The 17716-nt window shown below is 26.7% G+C and overlaps 1 protein-coding gene across 1 annotated transcript; it reads right to left on the bottom strand.

Annotated features, from left to right (window-relative positions):
- Positions 1 to 1536: 1536 nt before the first annotated feature.
- On the bottom strand, positions 1537 to 17599 carry LOC107441253 (methylosome protein WDR77). Its single transcript, XM_016054443.2, has 9 exons — positions 17381 to 17599; positions 14991 to 15176; positions 13771 to 13912; positions 10690 to 10742; positions 9613 to 9683; positions 7817 to 7871; positions 5915 to 6095; positions 2632 to 2709; positions 1537 to 1706 (listed from the first exon to the last, which is right to left on the bottom strand). Exons 1-9 carry the CDS (start codon positions 17439 to 17441, stop codon positions 1592 to 1594), a joined length of 942 nt encoding a protein of 313 aa, XP_015909929.1. The 5' UTR covers positions 17442 to 17599; the 3' UTR covers positions 1537 to 1591.
- Between the last annotated feature and the right edge of the window lie 117 nt (positions 17600 to 17716).

Below are 17716 nucleotides of genomic sequence, written 5' to 3'. Positions count from 1 at the left end.
AAAAGCGGAAAAATCTCATCCCTGAAAAAAGCCATAGACTGAAAGAAACAATTTTTTTTCTTATATGCATAATTCGGCCACATACCAAGCACTGTAGTTATCTTATATATTGCTTACTTCATTTCATAGCTTCGCAGAAAAATACTAAATAACTTTCAATTGTAATTTTAGTCATTATTGAAAGAATAGTAATAGGACTAAGTGTTACTATTTTTTTTCTTTATACTATTCTTATTTTATTGTATGTAAATACAAAATGTACTGATTTTAAATCTTCAGACGTAGATAATAAGTACTTTTACAATAATTTTTTTTAATTATACATGCATTACTCTTAACTGCTTTGTATGAGAAATTGCATATCACAAAAAAATAATTTAAAAAAATAGATTTTGTTAAGTTATGCTTGGTAATATTTTATGATCAATTTTATATTAAAAATATTTCATTAGCGACTAATCTAATAGTTGTTTTACTATGCTATACTGAGAAGTTACAAAGATACATCATTAATAACAGAAATACATATTTACATTATGGAATTTCTATTGTTAATTTTCTTCTCTGATCTTAAAAAAGTTTTAAGTCCTAATCATTGATTTAGTAAACGTTTTGATGGCACTGATATTTATAAAACATTTGTAAAATAAGTCACAAATATGAAACATTTTATAAGTACAGTGCAAAACAATAAAAGAATCACAATGAATAACTTAAAATTCATGAAACTGTTTTTCACATACTAGGACTCAATCTTAATAGTTTGAGGGATGACCTCAAATATGCAAATTAGCTAGTGCAGATATTTTAAATTAAGAAATCAGCCAAAAAAATGTACCATCTCTGAATAGACAAATTTTTTCTCCTAAGGATTTGGATTTCTGACTCAAAATATAAGGAGTAGATGCAATCTGAAAATTATGGTCCTAACAGTTTGGCTAGGAGAGCTGTCAAAAGTTTACACTCCTTAATGTTATTTTACTTTTTGCATCTTAGCGAACTTTTTATCAAATAAACAAGTTTTTGCACATAATTATAAAATTTATTTATCCCATGCAGAATAAGCTCTTGATAAATCTTAATCATTATTATTGACAGTCAAAACAATTTTGAAATGTATGCAAATTTTTAAATTATTTCAAAGAATTTAATTTTACATGGCAAAATACATCCATAAATACATGGCAAAATAAATCCGTTGAATTAAAATCTATTACATTTTAAAATTTTTCAACAATTATTAAATTAAATAATAGTTATAAAAAATTTTGATTTTGAAAAGTAACTAATAGGATCATATTCCCCACATAGTGGCATAATATTTCGGGGGTCAGAAATCATAATCCGTCTAAAAATGATATGCTTATTAGGAGAAAGTACATTTTTGTAGATGATTTCGCAAATTAAAATATCGTATGCACTGAGTCCAAGTATATAAAAATTCAATCATTAAATAAAAAGTTATTCAGAGCGATTTGTTTTAATATTGCACATTCCGCATAAAGATAATGTATTATTTTTAAAAGAAAAAGAAAATTTTTGGATTTCAAAATTTTATTAAAAAATTAAAACTATACAAAACAGCCTATTTTTATTGTGCTATATCATGTTTTAGCACTTTTTTGTCCCATCCACAAGACACTAAATCATTTTCTAAGCTCCAGGCAAGTCCTCGAACAAAGTCATCATGAACATCACTTTTACATCTAAAAGAAGGAAAAAAAAATTTATACTTTTTAGCAAATATTTAAAGAAAAACTAAACTCATTTAAAATACCAATGACTTTTAAAACCATATTGTAAACATAGCAAAACAAATAAAAGCCATTTAATTTCATCAAATATCACAATTTAAGATTATTAGCTCAACTCGTTACTCCTCCCCATACCTAAAAAAAATCAGAAGAATCTTCAAATAAGGCATACTTTTTGAAAGAGGCAAGTAAAAATTATTTTAAAAATTTATTTATTACATAAATAAAAATTAAAACTTCTAGCTTTTAATTTACATCTGAAAATACTGTAATGATTTTAAAATGATTTGTTTTTATTTAAGTAAGGCACAAAAAATTAAATTATTTAATGCAAGTAAATATAACAGGATGTAAAACTAAACTTAAAGGATAATTTTTTTTATTTGTTATAAGGAATTTTAACTCTTGCCCTATTTTGTCATAATAGTAACTATTTTTGCTAAAATATAATTAAAATACTAACTATAATGTAAGTTTTTCTTTCTAATTTAAAGTAGTTTTTTGGAGCAATACACTTAATTATAGTTTCACAGATTTGGAAATATACTATCTTACTAATATTAAAATTTTAAACGTTTCACATGAACAAGTTTTTGGAAAAAGCTTTATTACACAAACAAGTAATCTAATCAGTAAAAGTTTAAATATACTTATACATTAAATAGTTTATCATAACTTCTTCAGGAAAAAATCAAATTAATAACTGAAATTACAGTTATTAACATTTTGGTTTATAATTAAAATCTCATCATTTTGCAATTTTAATTTATGTGAAACACTAAACTATTTCTTTCGTTACTAAAACTTTGTTTTCAATTTTTTACAATTCAATTTTGTTAGGCTTTTTTTCTATGAAAAAAGTATTAAAGCTACTCACAAAACAAGTGGATTGTCCCCTTCAACATTCGTCACACAGACATCAGTATCATCAGCACAAGATGCAAGATATAATTTACTGAAAACAAAAATATATATATTCATAAATATCGGCTTTCAATCTAAAATAACTACAGTTATGTTCCTAGGCATTCTCAGAAGGATGGCTTGCCCTACCTGTCCTTTGATCCCAATAAATGGGCCCTTTTTGTAAAAATAAGTTCCATTTTGAAAGAAAAAAAAAATTAACACTAGTAAAATTATCTGTAATAGGTTTAATAGGAGGTTGTAAATCTGTTTATAGGTTTAATTCTGATTACTATTACGAACATTAACCTTGTTAGGATTATTTTCAACTGGTAAAATTTTTAGAGGTATCTTTTGGGGGGGGGGGGATATTAATACATTTTTAAATGTTCATTTTCTTACAATTTTCCATTTAAATTATAGAGAAAAGCTTTCAAGTTATTTATCAATGAATAATTTGTTAGTTTACATTTTTCGAAAAAAAAAAAAAAAAAACTATGCAGAGATTGCGTTTAATTATTCTTTATAAACTACAATTTTTTTTTCTTATCCTGATAATGAGAGAGAATTATTTTTTAAAATATACACATAAAATAGTATAAGAGGGTAATTTAAAAATGTTTGCCAATAAAATTCAATTACATTAATATTACACGTTTTGAGAAATTTTTTACGGTGTTAAAGCTCAGTCTGCCCTTTTTACTCTGCGGGAGAACTCTGATATCTATATTGATAAATTACAGATAATGGATTTTTGCAACATTCTCCTTAAACTCAAATGTCAACTGTGAAAAAGTGCAAAACTAAATGTGGACACTAATGGCGAAAAAAATTATGAAGTCATTACTGAAATACTAAATTCACAGGTCACAATCACATAGTTGTAAAGATATCAAGGTATAAATGGGCAGAAATAGAAAAATCACATGAATTAATGAGAAAATTGGTGGAAAGATTATAAATTAAAACGATATGTATTAATAATCTTTAAAAAACCAATTAACCAGAAATTCTAGCACAAATGAGAAAAGCTTAGAACGATAAATTCTTTTCAAAATCAGTATAATTTGTAGCATTACATGGATTGGAAGAACAGGATGTCTCAAGTGCTGTAAGATTTCTGTTTAAAAGTGTGAAGGGAATATTTTTATGTCTTAGTAGTTTAGTGATCAAAATTTCTTGTAAAATATTTCATAAAATTTTGATTTATGTAAAGTTAATATAATATGTACATTAAATTACTTTTATTTTTAGTTATTTAATATCTTTAGAAATAAGAGGGATAATCTTAAGTTCTTGGTTTTTATGTTGCATTTTATAGAATCAATTTGGAGTTTAACTTGTTTTGATTTAAGGTAAGTAGGTACTTTATTTATGTCACACTAGAGCTGCACAATGGACTATTGGCGACGATCTGGGAAATATCCCTGAGGATGATCCGAAGACACGCCTTTGCAATTTTGATCCTCAACAGAGGGGATGGCTCCCCTGCTTTGGTGCCTAACGATCTGCATGCATAGTCGAGCACTTAACGGTTTAACGAGGAGCGCTACTGTGCATCCTCGGTCCCAACACAGGCTGATCAAACTAGTCACCCACCCGCCTACTGACCGCAGCCAGTGATGCTTCACTGCAGAATTCTACTGGGAACCAAGTCTTTATGATCAGTCCACTGCAGGACTCTTTTGATTTTAAAGAAAAAAAAATTAATTTATGAAAGAGAATCATGTAAAAATGGCAGAGTTTCGTAAGATGCAGTTCATATTTTGAAAAAAAAAATATATATATATAATAAATGCAGATACAGTGAAAGTTTACTAAAAAAAAACGTGTTGTTGTTGTTTCTTATCCTCCATCTGTCTGACGGAATCGGACAGGATCCAATAGGTTGTTGACCCTCAAAAAGTCGATGACAAGAAGTGGAGTAGCGTATAAGTTTTCCTTGGAAAGTCCCAAGCAGTCAAGGATATGTTTGGCAGAGGCCTGCTGGGCTTCACGTTTGGAGCAGACTGCATAAGTCTTTCTTCCTTCGAAGTACGAGAGACTATTCGTGTGTCCACTTGCCAATCTGGCAATTGCTGTTTGAGACGCTCTATCACCTATATGAGCAAGTGAAGAGCCCGGTTCCTTGGCCGCATACCAGTTATGAGAGGGGGGATCCTCCACTTTTTTGATAGATGGTTTTTGATTTTGGACTGATTCTCTGAGTAGGTAAGGGCTGAGGACGAAGGTGTTGAATGACTACAGCCCTCCTTGGCCAAGCGATCCGCTTGCTCATTGCCAAAAATGTCAACGTGGGATGAAAAAAAATGGGTGAATGGGTTAAGAAAGTTTACTCAAAAAACTCCATTAAAATGTTGTCTCCTTTTAGATAGTTTGTATTCTCATAACCATTTTATTTCCTTCTTCTACAACAATAACCTAAACTTTTCTCAAAATTTTTTTAAAACTTCTTTTCAATAAAGTTTTATCTTTTCAAAATACCTACTTACTTTCAAAACATAGGAAATCAGCAGAAACAAAATGCATACAAAAGTCTTTAGAAATTAAATTGTGGCAAAAACTAAATAATTTATAGAAAAAACTAATACGCCCAGAACCATATCTTATTCTATAGAAGGAACTTCTTACCACTGATATGAAAAATTAGCTTTAGAACATATTTCATTTTAATTAAATGTCCGAGTCAGATAAACATGTAAGTTAAAATTATGACTCAATACAAGTGAAACAAAATGATGCAAACAAGAACTTTTGTAAATCAATTTTATATTATACATTTCTGATTTTTTAAAGTATAATTTTAGCACATCTCTGCCTTCAAGTCTTTTTCTGGCTCATGAAAAACTTTTTCAATGGGTTTTAGCGTACTTACCTACAATTCTCTCAAAGAAGTTCCATTTTATCAATAATATAGCCAGATATATGTTTAACAGAAAACTTGCCAACCCCTAGTTATAAAAATTCAGATTGCCACTGCATGTTAATTTATAAAAAAAGCCAATTTCAATTATATATTATTTCATTAATCCATTATAATATATAATGAGCCTAAATAAAAGAAAAAACTCACAGCTTAGTGGGCTCTCCAAGGCTGCTACAAGAGCAGCCAGTGACGTCTGAATCAAAGAAAATACAACCTATCAAGCAGGTAAAAATGCAGAAAGTCTTATCTTCGGCACAATGTGGAAGAGTTGGCAGCTATGAACTTGATATAAATTAAGTACATTATATTATTTAGTAATGAAATTAATTACCTTTTTGAAAAAGACATTTTAAATATACGCCTCTTGTGAGCATCCCAAGAGCTCAAGCAACTACCACTAAGTCTTAAGTCTTTTATTGCAATTACACCACTTTCATCTCCAACAGCAAAAAGATTATCACTTAATGGTTTCCAGCAGACTGCTGTTGTACTGCATTTAAAAGGATATGTATCTATAAATAAAATAATGAAGACTCAATTTAGCAAAATGCAATTTAAGTGACAAAACTATACAATGTGAAATGCTTAAATAATTCCCCTTTAATAATTTAATTTACTACTTTATCAATAGAAACATTACCATGCAAAATTCAGATAAATTAGATTACTGAACACATAACAGGCAATAAATTAAGAAAAGGATATATAAGAACAAAATTTTGTTAAAGAATGATTGTCATACTCAAATGACTACTTCTGTTACCACAGTGCACAACTTATTTGTATTAAGTTATCATAAATTTAAAAAAAAAAAAAAACTTTATTTGATAACAAAATATGCACACTGACTTAATAATAATGTTTACTAGAGTAAAAAATCTAAACCATAAAATACTGATTAAGACCCAACCCAAATTTTGGTAAAAATCGCTGCAAAGTGGGTGAAGGTGTAAACAGAAGCAAGGAAAAATTACAAAATTTACACGAAAATTGAACATATTCAATAAAGTGGAATTTTATTTAATTTAATTAAGCATAAATCAAATAAACTACAATTAATAACAAATAAATAAATATGATGAATTTTTTTCCTTCACTTTTATGCACAAATAGAATCCTTTTAGAGATATAACATTCTCAGTAGTTATTAAGAAATATAGAACATTGAATATTTGTAATAGGTGAATAACATTACATTGGATTATATTAGGGTGTTCAAAAGGTAGTTTTTTTTTATAAAAATGAAAGAGGTTTGATAGTGAATAAATATTTATTTGATTATATACTGCCAAACCAGGTCAATATCTTTTGCCATCTTTTTGGCAGTAGTACACTCATAAAACTTTGCAAAAAACTGAACCAGGCAATCTCATTTGAAGTAAAGGTTTTATTGCCTAAAAATTCTGTTGAAACCAGAACACGTGATAACCATAAGGTGCAAGATAGGGAGAATATGGTGGGTGTGGTAATATATTTCATCTAAGTTGTGAAAACTTTTGGACAAACTGTTTTTGCTGCCAAGACAAAAAGTGTATAAGGTCTTGCATTATCTTAGCGGAACACTACATCTTTTTTATTGCTCAATTTGTCCAGCTCATGACTGTGCCTTTCAGAATTGATCATTGCTTTCTCCTGTAGAAGCCTTAAAAAATAATTTTTTTTTGAAGTTCCAGTGAACAGATTGTATTAACCTTTGGCTTTCCTAGTGGTTTGCACTGGTTCATCTTCTTTATCTCTTGCATTTAATATTGTTGTAGATAACTCATTTCTCATCCCTAGTGATGATGCAATGGCAATACTTTTTTCCCACAAGAACATGAGGTGCCCATACATCAAGCTTTGAGTTTAAACCAAAGTGTTTCAATTTATCATGAATGTCTATTGTCCAGTTTTAACTAGATAGCTCAACAGCTTTGACCTTCAACATCAAAATTGACATATCGAAATTTCCCAAGCCTGTTATGGCACCGGCGCTAGTCAATACATCTTCTCTATGTATATTAGGGAATTTTGATAATTGAAAGGATACCAACCAAAAACTACTGAATAGAATCAATCAAACTTTTCTAAAGCAAGCCTTGCAGCTGTCAAAATATATAATGCTTATGCTGTTTAAGAGTGAAGTTTGCTGAGAAAAAATATAATTAAATCCTCTGTTGAAAAAAATTAAATTACTTTCCGAATAACTCAATATAATATTAAAGATTCATTAGGAAAATATGAAAAAACTTACCTATAAGAGTTGCTGGTTTAGGCAGTCTAATATCAAATAACACTATTTTGCTATCCTAAAGAGAACAACAACAAAAATAATAATACATATTTGAACAACAAATAATATTTTACTACAAAAATAATTTTTGTTATAAAGTCATGAAATAATGCACAACATAAAGCAACCACAATAATGTAGACAAAAAAAAAAAAAAATTAAATTTCACAGCTAGCTTAAAAACTTTTTCAAAATCAATTTCAATAATTAAAAAAAACAAAAAAAAACAACAGATATTTTAGCATTTCAAAGCTATCAATACAAAAAATATTATATTAACATTGAATAATATTAATATTGACATAAAAATATCAATAACAGTTAAGTCTTTTTTTATGAGCTAGGGATGAAATTTAGTATATTAACTTCTTAGACTTAAAGCAATGAGAAAAACTTATCACTATTTTTAAAGCTTATTAAAAAGAGCATAAAAATAATAAAATTAATACTATGAAATTTTTTTTCAATTATTAAAAAAAAAATCACAAAAACATTAGCAGGAAAATTTTAAAGCAAAGCAACACAATATCAATCTGAGTTTAAGAAGATTCAAATCTTTTACTTTTTAAATTAACTTATAAATATAGTAAAAAATAAAATAATTTTTCATAAGCTATAATCTAAAAAACTGCTGTAAATTGATTTTATTAATTAATGCAGCATATATAAGTTATGCTCATTAACAAAATATTATACATGGAATTATTTGATGATATATAATTTACGATACATAAAGATTTTAATTTTGAAATAAAATGACATTCTTCTTAATAAACTAAGCATTAACTGAGTTTTTGTTGACTGACATAAAAACTGAATCAATTCCATAGATATAAAGATAATTTGTGACTCAGATTCAAAACAGGCTGAACATGCTAATCATAAGGTCCTAACAGTATAGAGATGTTAAACATGTTTTATATCAAAACATCTTTAATAAAAAGAGGTAAAAAATAACTTTAATGATAATGTTAATACAAAACAGCTGACAAAGATATATATTACAGACATTACAGTTTGATAAATGAAGGTATTCTTCTACTAGTAGATTTAAATTTACTTTCAAACTAAAACTTGCTTGTTACTACTATTATAACATCACATTTTAATTAACTCAAGCACAAAAATTAACACAAAGAGGCTCCAAAAAGAAATATGATTCAAACGAACTAATTTATCTAAATTTATTATTAACAGAGATAATAAACTACGAAATCAAAAATAAATATATAAATTTCCAAAAAATGGTTCTTTCATATTTGAAAAAACTTACAGCACTTAAAAATAATATTTTAATATTATGTAATTACAATTCAAGATAATATTTCAATCTAAAAAGAGGGAGAAAAAATAAGGAAACTTAAAGAGTGCATTTATATTAACATAAAAATGATAGTATTTGAAAAGAGAATTATTAAAAAAAAAAAGCATTTTTCAAAACAGAAACATACCAAAATATAATGCAAAAATAGTGAAATAAAAATAAAACTTATGTATAAAAAGTTGATTAATGAAATTAAAAGAAGGGAATTATGTTTAGAGGACAAGTTTAAATTGGCTTTATTTTTTAACAGTTAACTGCAGTAAAGAATAAATTAAATGTGTATTAGCCTTTCGTTTTTTTTTTTCATGTAAAAAGATAAAACTAAAGACAGTTTATTTATAAGAGTTTTTGTAGTTATTTTCAAATTAAATTTAATATTTAAAACATCTATCGTTTTTTGTAAGGAAAGATAAGAATTAGAAGGAAAACTTACCTGTCCACATGTAACAAAAATATTAGGGTCTGTTGTAGAACAAGACACTTGCCAAACTATGCCTCCATGAACTAAAAAACAAACAAATACTTAACCATGAAATGTAAAATAGAAAAAAGGACTTAAAAAAAAAAAAAATTCTCTTCCACAAACATATATANAAGACTAAAGCGTAATTGCTGACAAATTAAATAATTACTAATTGTATATATATATATATATACAAATACACAAATTAATTGTTCTATTTAACATGAACTAAATAAGTACTACTTAAAAAATTATTTATAAAATATAACATTCTAAACATCTGTTACTATCTGCTTCTTACTATTCTTGATAATTATTAAATATCAGTTAATAAAGATTTTTTGTTGTTTGATTCTTAAAAGCTGAAAATGTGGTAAATTTTAACACAAAGTCACAAAACTTATGAGAATTGGTCCAGAATTTCTGCGAAAAAGATTAAAAGTTTTTATAAGAATAACCTCATAAAAGTTTCTCACAATAAGATCAGACATGTGAATGCTGGGAGAAGAAATTATCTGAAATTCTTTTTCGCCAAGACAAAAACATGGATTTATGATGGTAGCGAATGTCTCGAAAAGTGATTATTGAAATGTGCGATTCGAATTTTAAATGTTGTTACATCATATTAAAAATTAATTCAATCTAATTGTAACCAAATAAAATATGGGGCAAATGTATCATTGATTAATTAACTATTCTGTTACAAATCTGAATTTGCAACAAAATTGTTACCGAATGAAATGTAAAGAAGGTGCGGGTGAGAGTGGAATAAATGTCTCATCAACAAGTTTTTGCACAAGTAACCAAATTTGAATTTTAGATACTCCCAGAAAATTTTGTCCAAACATAAATTATTGATTGGCGAAAATCTATGAATCAATGATATTGAGATTTGTGGAATTCTGCAAATTAGCAGAAGAATCACGCATCAAAAGACAATTAAGTTGGGAAAGAAATATGATCAAGAAGTTACATTTTAAGAGTAGTGAAATATTTTGTGTCCTACTTTTGATGAAATTTGTTTTTCAGATTTAACTACTTACTTACTTGGTCTGTAGGTTGATGTGGTGGCCATAGTTACTAAATCCCAAACTTTACCACTATAAAAGAGAGAAAAAAAAAAAGGAGTTTTAAAATAATGCACTACATTATGTTTTTAAAAAAAATAGATTTTAAGATGTATACAAAACTTTTTAAGTAAAAATGTTGCTTCAGCAAGTTCTAAATAACAGGCATTACTAAGAGATTTTCTTAAATTTAATACAAAACTTTCACAAAAGACAAAAATACAGTAGGGAACCGATTATCCGGAACGATCCGGTTAACCATCGCTATTCCGGATAACTGATTTTTCCGGTTTTCTGAATCGCTACAAAAAGCCGTTTTTTTTTAATTATTAAACACAACTAAAAAAATTTTTTTTTTTTGGAAATAATCTTAAAAAGAAGAAAAAACGATGGAGCAATACACTAATGATTATTTCCAAAATAAGGTAAACATCTTTAAAAAAAGAACGAAAAATCCTAAAATTTTATAAGGAAATTTTTTTTTTATAATGGTGGGAAAATTTATCGAATTTCATTCCGGTTTTTTGGTTTTCCGATTTCCGGATAACGGGTTCTGTACTGTAGTTTATTTCCTTCCCTCAGTAATTTTTTCTAGTATTTTAACAGATGAGTTACATTATTTCTTACACAGTAAAAATTTATTTAGATAAAAAAAAAAAAAAATTATTATATAAGATTTTTACCAAAAATAAATAAATAATCACATAAAATTTTGTATGTATAAAAGATAGGGCAGTGTTTTCACTACAGCGCGAGAACGCGAGAATCTCGCATATTTTTTTCTTTTCTCACATTAAAAAATGATTACCGCGAGAAATTCGCGCATTCTATAAATAAATGTCAAAATTCGCGAATTTCTCACACTTTGGAAAAAGCTTCGAACTACGCCATTTAGAATAAAATCCGTTTCACTTTTCTTCCTGGATCTTTCATTATTTTCAACATCTGCCCAGTTATCTAGCTTCTCTATTTACCAGTATTGTTCAGAACCTTTTCGAACAACAGAACACAACCACGGAACCCCTTTCAGAACGCATTTCTCTGTAACCACGCGTTTACCGTAGGTAAGGTTTCTTCATGTAAGACATTCAAATTTTTTATGTGCTAATGTAAGATGGACAAATACCTTGTAAAGGCAAAATCTTCTATGATGATGCACCAAAAATATTCAATGCTTTTAAAAATAGAAGAAGTTAAAAATGTATTATAATTAAAGAAATGATTTTTTTCAAGAGTTTTTGTGTTTTTTTAGTTTTTAGAAATCTCACTTAACTTTTTGAAATCTCACCCTGTTTTTGAGAAAGGGTGAGAAATTCTCACCCATTTTTTTTCTATGATGAAAACACTGTAGGGTCAAGTGGGGTAAAGTGGAAATAAAATCATACTTATTTTTTAAAGGCTCTAAAATCAAAACTAAAGCCTTTGATGCAATTTATAAACATTCATTAAGATTTGTGAGGTATAACTCATCTATTTTGTTTGACTATTTTCGTACGGTAATGCATTCAAATGAGCAAGTTTTGATATACACACTCTATCCCAGAGTGTGGTAAAGTCTGTTCTGAAACTAGTATAAATTTTGCTAAAAAACACATGTTAAGATTCTTTTAGAAATAAAACTGCTCATATCACAATTATATATTTTTTTTAAAAAAACTAAATTATTCCCAAATTATTAAGAGTTAATGTTCATGGCTGTCAAAATTAGGTTTCACTTCGGATGCAGTATATTTTACTGAAAATTTCATTAAAAAGCAAATAAAGTGTAAGAGTTTTTCAATTATTTGAAATATGAATGAGAGTGTAAAAAATATTTAAAATGGTAATTTAACGTGTTTTTACTATGTATAGCAGACACGTATTTTTGTTGAATTTAGTTACTTTAAGGAAATAATTTGTGTTTTTAATGAAAAAAAAAAAATTTATTAAAGTAATCAAATATCACACACACACAGATGTAAAAATTTTTTTTTTTGCAAATAAAAATGTTAAATGGCTTTATATGACTACTATCTTTTATTCTTAAACTTGAAATTAATGAGATAATTTCTGTTAAGATAAATTATTTATGAAAATCATAAAGGACAATAAATCACCTACTTATTACATTACCAGTAACTTTAACGATTTAAAGTCAATGAAATTTAATATATTTTTTTCTTCGCATGAATACTTTCAAAACTATTTATTTTACAATGTCTATGAACATTTTTTATGACACTCTAAAGCAGTGAAAAAGTGTAGGCATACGTATCATATAAATTATATTTACTTACGTACGCATAAGGTTTCATGAGGAAAACAAGTTTTAAAAATTTTTGCTATGTAAGAAACTGTTATAAGAATTTATACTAATAATTTTAAAATTACAATAAATATAACGTATCAAACAAATTTATCAAATAGAATACATAAAATTCATTGGCTTTTTATAATGACATTCTATTTTTTATAAAGCAGTTATTCTCCAATTTTTCTTTATTTGTCACTGCACACTTTTAATGATTTCGAAATTTGACGGCACAAAGAAAAAAAAGAAGTTTAAAAGTAGTTTATTTAACCTATAATGCAATACCGTGTGAAATATACTTTGTAAATATATACTGTGTAATAATATAATACTGTGTAAAATAGTTTATGACAATTATTTTGAATTTGAAAGAAAATATGTACTATAAAAGCAGTACATTTATTAAGGGCTTAATTAAGAGTTAACAGTTATTTTGCTTTTTTTTGCTATTTATTAATTGTTAGTTTTTTTTACATTGTAATTTTTTAGTGATTCCTTGTTAACTTGATTTTTTTTTATAGTTAACCTTTGTTGATTTGTTTATATAAGTATTAATAGCGTAGCTAATTTAAATTGTTAGCTTTTTTCCTCTGTAAGTTAATATTTATCTTTCTTTCTTTTGTTAATTAATAATTTTAATAGTCATTAAATTTCCAACTCATTTCAAAGTTGCCAGTGACAGGACTATTGCCATCAAAGATCACTGGTGAGAATCACTGATTTAAAGGTTTAAAAATTAAAATGAGGAATAAATCTTAGCAAAATAATTACCATTTATCAGCACCAACACTGACTAAACTAGATTTGTTCGAGTTAAGGCTAAGAGAAGTTATCGAGTCATCATGCTCTAATGCACCAAGCGTCCACTTAAATTCTTCAGGTTCATCTTCTAGCTTATATACTTCTAGACAACCTATATTAAGAAGGAAAAAAAATTTAATTGGAAGAAAAACTAGAAATAAAGACATTTTTTAATTAATTTTTCTTGCCTGTATATATTACCAAGAAAAATGCCCAATAAAATAAATAATAACAATTTATAAGTTACGAATACTATAAGCTGTATGATTATAAAAGCTCAGATTAGATCTTTTGTATAAAAAATACAAACAAAATTAAATAATTTAAGAAATAAATTACATAACATGCTTTATTTAAGATTTATCAAAATATTTCAATGACATTTTACTGCTCAAATACATTTACATTTTACAATAACATTTAAAATTCATTAATAATTTCAACCATTTATAATTTTGGAAGAATAATTAATTATTGCCTGTTCACCACTGAATAAGCAGTAGACAAATTAATGGGGGTTGCTATGAAAACAGGTCATTCTGCTTTATTGAAAGTAAAAACTGTTTAGTCATTAACGTGTTTCCATTGTAATTACAAAGTTCAATGTCAAAAGCACATCTTGCGGTGGACAATCAATTTAAATGAATTATAAAAAGGAATGCACTAGTCAATTATCCTTATAAAGTATTGTAATTGTATTTTTGTACACCCTTTTATATTTGTCTGACTTAAATCTTGCAACAGTTAAGGGTGGCAAAGAATTACATTGATTCCTTTTAAATCATCAAAGTAAAAAACAATAAAATTTTTGTTAGGTAATAAAATAATTTTAAATACCTAACACATGAAAACCAAATCTTTTTGTCTTTCCATAAAAAATTACTGAATTCCTTACAAACAAACAAAAAAAAATACCATTTCATAACACATGAATACAGTGTAATGACAAATGATAAACATAAAAACCTATAATCAAATAAATATATTTTTGATATCAACTGGTAAAGCAATTCTAAAATAAACAAACAAATAAATTAAAAAAGTAAAACAAAATAAACACTTATATAAAAAACAATTTTTACTCAAAAATTACTGAAAAATCATATGCCTATGGAAAAACTAAAATATTTCATGGACTAGAAGAATTTTTGATTAATTGATCTTTTATTTACACACATAGAAAATGTTACCTGAATCAAGTCCAAGGACAACTCTTTTATCATCTAAACAAACCAAATCACAAATGCCAGAAGATACTTCTATACCAGTAGAACATTTTTCTACGTCTGGAGCATCATCAATCGTTTTAAAGCACCACAAAGATCCATTCCAGTATCTTCCCGTCAAATTTGAAGATCCAAATATTAATTTACCATCTACAAATAAGCTCATTTGTTAATAATCATAACAATGTTAATCAAAATAACATTAAACTTTAAATTTAATAAATAACTAACTGTGATATTAAAATAGAAGTACACATAATGTTTGAAAAAAAAAAATTATAATTGAGTGTATAACAGCTCTAGTAAGCCCAATCTTTATATCAATGAACCTTTTTCATAATAAACTAAGGAACAACTTAACTGTTCCTTCGTTCATTAATAAAAATATAAATTTACTTTGAAGATTAAGTAACAGCATATTATATATTTGCAAACTAAATGTACTATACATTCCACAATATATGTATAGAAAATTAGCTTCATATGTATATTGCTTTCACTACATAAAATAAAGTAAAGAATTACTTTGTAATGAACTCAATTAAAGCAAGTTTTTAACCTTTTCTTGCAGAAATATAATTTGATTATTTTTTTCCTTCACTTTATCAGGATGGTCACAAAAAGTAAAGGAGTAAAAAAAATCCCTAATTTCCTCAGATTGATTTTATAATTTTCAGGATTTTTGTAACTGGTGGCATGAATTTTAATATTAGTTTTTTAATTCTGCTTTATTTTTAAACGTAAATTGTATTACAAAGCACTGATATTTGTTGTGCTAATGACATCAGAGTTGAAAATAAACAATAACTATTTAAAAAAAAAAAAAAATTATAACAGGACCAAATTTTCTTGGTAAAAAATAGACCTAAGGTTCCTCAAATTAAAATTTATTTATTTTCCATTACGTTAAGGTATAACATTAAATTATCTGTTTTCACAGTGTTGATAAAAGTCTCTGACATCTCCCTGTTTTGTGGCTATCCTCTACACATAAAATATTTACCTTTTTTTCTTAAATACAATAAATTTTGAAAAAGTAATAAATTTTGATAATTAATAAATTTAAATAGTTCGTTAAAAATCATATTGCTTAGTGAGTTAATTATTTTGGACACTCAAATTGGTACTTCTAGTATTTTAAAATTTTACTGCAATAACTCTTACATTGAAATTACTTGGAATAAAAATTATGAAGATTTCTAATTAAATTTATGAAGTCTTTGTTTTATCATTTAGTGGTAGTTCTAAGTTGTTAGAAATACAGTAGGGAACCGATTATCCGGAACGATCGGGACCATTGCGATTCCGGATAACTGATTTTTCCGGTTTTCTGAATCGCTACAAAAAGCTGTATTTTTTATTGTTAAACCCAACTTAGAAAAAAATAATATTTGGAAATAATCTTAAAAAGAAGAAAAAACGATGAAGTAATACACTAATGATTATTTCCAAAATGAGGGTAAGGTAAACATCTTTCAAAAAAGAAAGAAAAATCCTAAAATCTTATGAGGAAAAAATTTTTTTTTATAAAAAAAATGGAGGGAAAATTTATCAAATTTCGTTCCGGTGTTTTGGTTTTCCGGATAACGGGTTCTGTACTGTACTTCAAATCTTTTCTATCTATCCCCATAGTTGGAAAGCAGAGAATTTGAAAAGCATATGGATGGAATGATACAACTTCTTAGAAAAATAGCTTAAAAGAAAAGGATTTCTATATTTTCTTAATATTGTATAGTTAAAAAAAAGGGTAGTGAGGGATCATTAGAGTAATTCGAGCAATTGTAAATTTTTCAACATGCTTTGTAAAGAATTCTCCAATATTTTGGAGCTTTCCTTAGTTAATTGAGGATACAGGTTAAATTTCATTATTTTCGGTGAAAAGTTGATAGCTAAGCAAGGAATAGCAGAGGGATGGTTAAGCAAGCAAAATTTTGATGTAACATTAAGTGATAAAGTAGCTTCCACATTTAGGTTTGACATTCTCTAGAATTGAATATAACATGAGAATTCCTGCTGTTTTTACATGGTTACATTTCAAGCGATTTTAATAGCCTTATTTTATTATATTACAATATAAAATAAGTAAACACATTATCAGTGAAATACGTTTATTGTTAAAGACCATTATTATGAAGAAAAAAAAAGTTTTACATAAGCGAGTCTTAAGAACAGAACAAATTTGGGAATGTGTAACATCGTCAAATGCAGATATTCCCAACACTAGATACATAAAAAATATGAAATGTTATTACAAATCTGCCATTAATTAAATTTAAAAAATTTATTGAAAAAAAAAATCGGTACAATAAAAGATGAAACATAATTTTAAGGCTTTCCTCACAAACGTGACTTACCAGTTGTAAAATCAATGGCATCTAAATGGTTTTCAACCATAGCAGGAATGCTTGATGACATTTCTAATTATTTAATAAGCTCAAATACAAAAAAGGAAAGTAATAAATTATTTTTCAGTTCGGAAAAGGAATTTTACATAATGCTAAATGCACCACTAATTACTAATGTTTTGATTCTTACAGGCGCAATTTTTTTGATTGGAAAATATTTCATTGCCAACATTGAAAATGTAACAAACGTTTGTTATATTAAATATTAAATTTAAAAAAAAATGATTTAGAGGATTTGAATATTTAGGAGTCTTAATGATCTGATATTTTTCATTTTTATTCAAG

This window comes from Parasteatoda tepidariorum, chromosome 4 (assembly GCF_043381705.1).
Source record: "Parasteatoda tepidariorum isolate YZ-2023 chromosome 4, CAS_Ptep_4.0, whole genome shotgun sequence".
Classification (NCBI taxonomy): Eukaryota; Metazoa; Arthropoda; class Arachnida; order Araneae; family Theridiidae; genus Parasteatoda; species Parasteatoda tepidariorum.
Note: the sequence above shows the minus strand (reverse complement) of the source record. Positions and strands in the feature narration are given on the sequence as shown.

What these genes read in the sequence shown, in the direction of transcription:
- LOC107441253 (XM_016054443.2), bottom strand. Translation starts at nt 17,441, where the DNA reads ATGTCATCAAGCATTCCTGCTATGGTTGAAAACCATTTAGATGCCATT. An exon ending in AGTGTTGGTGCTGATAAATG is followed by an intron (nt 10,743 to 13,770) that starts GTAATTATTTTG and finishes TCTCTTTTATAG; the next exon opens with TGGTAAAGTTTGGGATTTAG. An exon ending in AAAATGTCTTTTTCAAAAAG is followed by an intron (nt 2,710 to 5,914) that starts GTAATTAATTTC and finishes TTTTGTTTTCAG; the next exon opens with TAAATTATATCTTGCATCTT.